Source organism: Portunus trituberculatus, chromosome 4 (assembly GCF_017591435.1).
Source record: "Portunus trituberculatus isolate SZX2019 chromosome 4, ASM1759143v1, whole genome shotgun sequence".
In the NCBI taxonomy this organism is placed as follows: domain Eukaryota; kingdom Metazoa; phylum Arthropoda; class Malacostraca; order Decapoda; family Portunidae; genus Portunus; species Portunus trituberculatus.
In genome coordinates, this window is record NC_059258.1 from 5,692,571 (window position 1) to 5,700,070 (window position 7,500).

At 35.9% G+C, this 7,500-nt stretch overlaps 1 protein-coding gene across 1 annotated transcript in view; it reads left to right on the top strand.

Annotated features, from left to right (window-relative positions):
- Positions 1–7,500, top strand: part of LOC123511144 (protein PRRC2A-like) — a 51,412-nt gene that overhangs the window by 27,410 nt on the left and 16,502 nt on the right. Inside the window, 3 exon segments of the mRNA XM_045266774.1 lie at positions 4,485–4,530; positions 6,117–6,288; positions 7,428–7,500. The exon segment at positions 7,428–7,500 is cut by the window's right edge and continues 38 nt beyond it. Coding sequence (XP_045122709.1) covers positions 6,229–6,288; positions 7,428–7,500 — 133 coding nt within the window. The 5' untranslated portion in view covers positions 4,485–4,530; positions 6,117–6,228.

The window sequence follows — 7,500 nt, forward strand, 5'->3', positions numbered from 1 at the left end:
ATCAGTAGCATTCTTTTAGCCTCTCATCACCCTCAGGGAAGTGAGGAAATGATAGCGTAACAGGAGAATAATAATAGCGATGAGTTGGGGCATTACGACAGTCTCCAGAATACATTAGGTAAAGTGATGATAGTAAAGGAAGTGACAAGTTTGTGTTGATAATAATAATGATGACAGCGTTCTTTTACCTTTCATAACCCCGGAAAAAAATAATGCTAACAAGAAAAACAAAAGGAAATAACAAGATAACATTTAAAAAGAGAAATTCAATAATAATAATAATAATAATAAATAGAAGGAAGATAGTAGCGTTAGTAATAATAGTAATAATAATAATAATAATAATAATAATAATAGAGCAAGGATACAGTTTCAGTTAGGCATAGGAAAAGTTCAGAGAGAGAGAGAGAGAGAGAGAGAGAGAGAGAGAGAGAGGCATTCCCCTGTGAAGACGTAATGAGGAAATCCTAAAGGAACGGTCTCGGTGTGGTCACGTGACCTTACCTCCTTCCCGCCTCGATAGTAGTAGTAGTAGTAGTAGTAGTTAGCAGTAGTAGTAGTAGTAGCAGTAGTAGTAGTAGTAGTAGTAGTAGTAGTAGCAGCAGTAGTATAGTAGTAGTAGTAGTAGTAGTAGTAGTAGTAGTAGTAGAAGTGACACGGTATCTATACAAAAAATCGTAAAAAATAATAACAATAATAATAATAATGCCGTTACGAGATTTGACCTGTTGTATACTAATGCCTCTTCCTTAAGTCTGTTGATACGACAAATGAACAATACTAATCTGGACAGTGTATAATTAACCCTAACTTTGAAATACGTACGCTGAAACAAAAAAGATGCAGAAAAACAACACGAATTTGAATACTAGCGCAGTGTCTGAGGCTTAGAAGTCCATCTCTACAGTATAGCCTTGTTTAGTAACCCCTTCAGTATTGAGACACATTTTTACTGTGATTTTTGGGTGTGATTAGACGATTGTATTGACATTAGGAAGGGTCTATGGAGGGCAAAAGATTAATTCAGTACAAGGACGCATTTTTACCATGAGTTTTGGGTGTGATTAGACGATTGTATTGACATTTGGAAGGGTCTATGGAGGGCAAAAGATTAACTCAGTACAGGGACGCATTTTTACCATGAGTTTTGGGTGTGATTAGACGATTGTATTGACATTAGGAAGGGTCTATGGAGGGCAAAAGATTAACTCAGTACAGGGACGCATTTTTACCACGAGTTTTGGGTGTGATTAGACGATTGTATTGACATGAGGAAAGGTCTATGGAGGGCAAAAGATTAATTCAGTACAAGGACGCATTTTTACCATGAGTTTTGGGTGTGATTAGACGATTGTATTGACATGAGGAAGGGTCTATGGAGGGCAAAAGATTAATTCAGTACAAGGACGCATTTTTACCATGAGTTTTGGGTGTGATTAGACGATTGTATTGACATGAGGAAAGGTCTATGGAGGGCAAAAGATTAATTCAGTACAAGGACGCATTTTACCATGAGTTTTGGGTGTGATTAGACGATTGTATTGACATTAGGAAGGGTCTATGGAGGGCAAAAGATTAACTCAGTACAGGGACGCATTTTTACCATGAGTTTTGGGTGTGATTAGACGATTGTATTGACATTAGGAAGGGTCTATGGAGGGCAAAAGATTAATTCAGTACAAGGACGCATTTTTACCATGAGTTTTGGGTGTGATTAGACGATTGTATTGACATTAGGAAGGGTCTATGGAGGTCAAGAGATTAACAGCCAGTCTTCTTCATTGTAATCCCAACGTATGTTTCTGAAGCTGTATAGAATCGCTAAAGCAGTAACCAGAATGAATATAAAAACGCGTCCTGGTACTGGAGCGAATAATCGTAATTTTGAAAGATGGAAGCTGAAACAATCGACATGCAGGAAAATAATACAGGTTTTTGAATACAGGCGCTGTGTTCACTCAAGGCAACGCTTCCCTATTACCAAGACATGGATTTCGTGAGTAGGATGCGTGCTTATCTTAAATTGAATAGTGAAAACAGGACATTGAAACGAAAGAAAGAGAAAAAGACTTAGAATATATACATGAAAAAAGCGAAAGAGAATATGAATAAAAAATACATGTTTGAAGAAAGAATATTAAAAACACCGTGTTAACTTTAAATTAAATGCCGAAAACAACATTAAGACGAAAAAGTAGGTAAGGATTATGATACTAAAGGCTAAAAATAGATGAGCAAAAAGAATATATGTAGGAAAGAGAAAGACAAACACCACGCTAATTAATCTTAGTGAAATAGGAGAAAAGGGACATAAAAAGGCAAAGAGGAGATTAATAAAATGTATGAAATAAAGATAAATGAAAAGTATTATGCTGGAGAAGGAGAAATTGAAAGACAGCGTGCTAACTTTTATGAAACAGGAAAACAGGACATAAAAAGAAACTAAAACAAGATGAATAGAAAATGTATATTGGAAAAAAAAAATGTAATGTTAAGAGGAGATTCAAGATGCTGGATAGGTAAACAGGACATAACAAACGAAAAAGAAGAGAAAACAAAAATAATATAGATTGAAAAAGACAGGAAAATTGTATTATTGAAAGAAAATGAGAGACACCATGCTAACTTTAGTAAAACAGAGAAAGACAAATAAAACAAGAAAATATGAAAGAAAAGGAATTAAGATAACGCATTAGTAAACAAAAACTATAAAAACAGTGAATCTAAAGAAAGTTAGAGAAATATAGAAAACATTGAAACTTAACTAAACCTCACCCCATTATACCACGTGGACACACACACACACACACACACACACACACACACACACACACACACACACACACACACACACACACACGCTATCTGTACATAACACCGCCAAGGCGTGTATGTCGGAGATAACGATAACACCCCCACCCCACCCGTAACCCCTCCCCCCTCCCTCCTCTCCCCCTCTCTCTCCCTATCCATGTGCGACAATGTGGCGCCGCTTCTCTCTCTCTCTCTCTCTCTCTCTCTCTCTCTCTCTCTCTCTCTCTCTCTCTCTCTCTCTCTCTCTCTCGTTTTTTCATTTGTTTTGTCTTATATTGTAAGGAATATTATTTCTGTTGTATTTTTGTTGTTATTATTATTATTATTATTATTATTATTATTATTATTATTATCATTATTGTTGTTGTTGTTGTGTTGTTTTCTTATTTTCTTCTCTTTTCGTTAAATTAATATTTCTTGCATATATATATATAGAGAGAGAGAGAGAGAGAGAGAGAGAGAGAGAGAGAGAGAGAGAGAGAACAGAGTGAGTCAGAGATAGAAAGAATGAGTCAAGGCGAGAGTGGCCGATACGAACTATCTCTAATCATGAAAGAGAGAGAGAGAGAGAGAGAGAGAGAGAGAGAGATACTGATACATTTTATTGGCCCAAGAAAAGAATCATACAATATACATTTAGTCATATACACAAATCCTAGGGGTAGGTCTGTTGAGTGAAGCTCTTAAACAGACCTTCTGAATGATATACTAACAGTCATCAGCCTACCAGGGCAAAACGGGCCTTCTAACAATAAGTAACTAAGAAAAAAATATATATATACAAGTATTACACAAATTACATCTACTTACAATAAATGCTATTACTAAGTGCTATTGCTAAATACATTTTCTTTAATTTGTTTTTAAATACATTACAAGAAGGGGTATCTTTCACGTCTTGGGGAAGTTGGTACCACTGCTTCACTCCTCTATATGTTATGTACCTTTGAGCATGTGATGTTCTATACAATGGTAGTATTAAGTTATAGGTATTTGGCATAAACTGAAAACCACAGTCAACTTGAAAATTATGAATTGATTTATAAATAAAGTTACACGTTTGCAAAGTTATGATATCATACAGTTTTAACAAATTAAAGTTTTCGACAAGCTGTTGTGTATGTGCATACCTATTACTGCTGGACATGACACGAAGCAGTTTTCTTTTTAATAATAGATAAGGCTTCAAGGTCAGTGTTTATAGTCCCACCCCAAATTGCACAACAGTACATAAGATGAGGATATGCTAAAGCTAACTAAATTTGCCTAATACAATCCACTGTTAAAGACCTGAGAGAGAGAGAGAGAGAGAGAGAGAGAGAGTTAAGTTTACAAAGAGACATAGATACACGGACAGACAGACAGATAGATAGGTAGATATAATTGAGATAGATAAAAAGACACATTGATAGATACATAAATAAATAGACAAATATATGTACAGTGGTTATCAGTCTTGCACCACACACACACACACACACACACACACACACACACACACACACACACACACACACACACACACACACACAGATAAAGAAATAGATAAGAAGAAAGATTAAGAAGTTTTCGATTATTAACTACTGTCACTACTACTACTACTACTACTACTACTACTACTACTACTACTACTACTACTACTACTAATGTACTTTCTCTCCCCTTTGCAGATTCGAGGAAGTAGTTGAGAAGACACCAAACACACGCAACACAATGGTAAGTAGTAGTAGTAGTAGTAGTAGTAGTAGTAGTAGTAGTAGTAGTAGTAGTAGTAGTTGTTGTAGTTTTTGTTGTTGTTGGCTTTGGTTGTGGAAATATATTAGATAAGTATTGTTTTTGTCGCTGTAGTGGTAGTTGTAGTGGTAGTTGTAGTAGTAGTAGTAGTAATAGTAGTAGTAGTAGTAATGTGATGAATAATAAAAGCAGTAGTAGTAGTAGTTGTTGTTGTTATTGTTGTTGCTGTTGTTGTTGTTGCTGTTTCTTTCTTTCTTTCTTTCTTTCTTCTTCTTCTTCTTCTTCTTCTTCTTCTTCTTCTTCTTCATCATAACCAGTCTTCAATTCTAAACTTTTCCTTTCTTTGTCTCTGTTTTTTTCTTTCCTTCCTTCTTTCTTTCATTCTCTCTCTTTTCAACCCCTTCTCTTTAACCCATAACCCACCGTGCCTAAACGTGACTCACTGAACCGGGATAGAAGTGACTCAGGGGTGGGCAGACATGAAGTGACAGGCGTAGGGGTGAGAAGGGGTGAGTAAAGATGAATAAGTGGTAGGAGTGGGTCAGGGAAGGTTAGGGTGAGTTATTGGGGTCAGGAGTGGGTGTGGGTGAGTCATGGGTGGGTAACAGTGAGTCAGGGTGATGGGGAGGGGGGGAAGGGTATTGATTGAGTGTGGTGCAATGGTCTGTGTCTTGCCTGTGTGTGTAGTGCCTTGGTTCGAGTCCCCTGTTGTGTTTGGTGGTGGTAAGGTGGTGGTGGTGGTGGTGTGTGTGTGTGTGTGTGTGTGTGTGTGTGTGTGTGTGTGTGTGTGTTCACTGTTCACTGTTTGATTTGCTGCAGTCTCTGACGAGACAGCCAGACGTTACCCTACGGAACGAGGTCAGAGCTCATTATTTCCGATCTTGGGCTAGGTCTGAGACCAGGCACACACCACACACCGGGACAACAAGGTCACAACTCCTCGATTTACATCCCGTACCTACTCACTGCTAGGTGAACACCACCTACACGTCAAAGGAGACACACCCAAATATCTCCACCCGGCCGGGGAATCGAACCACGGTCCTCTGGCTTGTGAAGCCAGCGCTCTAACCACTGAGCTACCGTGTGTGTGTGTGTGTGTGTGTGTGTTCTTGTTCTTCTTTTTCTTGTTATTATTCTTTTCTTTCTTCTTTTTTTCTTCTTCTTTTTTTTTTTCTTCTTCTTCTTCTTCTTCTTCTTCTTCTTTTTCGAAATAATGACAGTAATGTTAATGTATAATGATCTATTGTTGTTGTTATTATTATTATTATTATTATTATTATTATTATTATTATTATTATTATTATTATTATTATTATTATTATTATTATTATTATTATTATTATTATTATTATTGGTGTTATTATTGTATTCTTTTGTATTTTCTTTCTCTCTCTCTCTCTCTCTCTCTCTCTCTCTCTCTCTCTCTCTCTCTCTCTCTCTCTCTCTCTCTCTCTCTCTCTCTCTCTCTCTCTCTCTCTCTCTCTCTCTCTCTGATCTTCCACTGTATCCCCTTGTACTGCATCCGTTACCCATTTTCTCTTACACAATCTGTTTTCTTTACACAGGTGGAGCAGGACACAGGCAGGAGGGAAGGACGGGGAAGCTGACGGCTGTGGCGTAGAGAGAGAGAGAGAGAGAGAGAGAGAGAGAGAGAGAGAGAGTGAGAGAGTGAGAGAGATGGATTCTATCAAGGTAGTCACAGCACACAAGCTATCCATGTTGGTACGAAGTGAGAAGGTAAGAGAAATAGATTAATTGATAGATAGATAGATAGATAGATAGATAGATAGATAGATAGATAGACATAGACAGATGGATAGATAAATAGGTAGATTGATTGATAGATAAATAGATAAATATAAACTAGATTGATAGATAGACACACAGAAAAATAGTTTGATAGATGAATATATGAAGGTAAATATATAGATAGATAGATAGATAGATAGATAGATGTATTGATAGATAGATAGATAAATAGACTGATTGATTGATAAGAGTAAAATTAGATGGGTTTGTTGATCAAGAGAAGAGAGAGAGAGAGAGAGAGAGAGAGAGAGAGAGAGAGAGAGAAAATCAATGTAAAAGATTGTTATGTAGAATGAATGAAATAGATTGATACATAAATAATAAATAAATGGAGATAGATAGATAGATAGATAGATAGAGGTGAAAGAATATAGATAATGAAAAGGAAAGGGTAATGTTGATTGTGATAGATAAATAGATAAGTGTAAAGGATAGATGGATAGATACGTAGATAGATAGATAGATAGATAGATAGAGGTAATAAATATAGATAATCAGTTAGAAGGAAAGAGTAATGTTGATTGTGATAGATAGATAAAGAGATAGATAAGTGTAAAGGATAGATAGATAGATAGATAGATAGATAGAGTTAATTATGTGATGAAATGAATAAATTAAAACATCGATAAGTCAACTTTAAATAAATAATCAGTAAATAGATTCAATAAATACATCAAATTAATACAATACAACAAACTTTAAAATAAATTAATAAATAAAACACGGATATCATAGAAAACGAGAACTTTTTAACGTAAACTAAACTAAACTGAGTATTTGGTTCTTGATATAAATTGACTTTATTTTTCTTTCTTTCTTTCTTTCCTTATAGATGTACAGTAAGAATTAGTAACATTAATATAGATAAATGAAATAATCATGTTTTTTTTTCTTTTTCCTATTTCTCTATTTCCTCATTTCTCTTCTTCATTTCCTTTCTCCTCCTCTTTCTTCTATCTTTTCCTCGTTCTCTTAAATCTAACCCTTTTTTTCCTCCATTGCTCTCTCTCTCTCTCTCTCTCTCTCTCTCTCTCTCTCTCTCTCTCTCTCTCTCTCTCTCTCCGCAGGCTCTGATCATTGACAGTCGAACCTTTTGTGAATTCAACACCTCTCATATTCTGAACTCCGTCAACGTGTGGT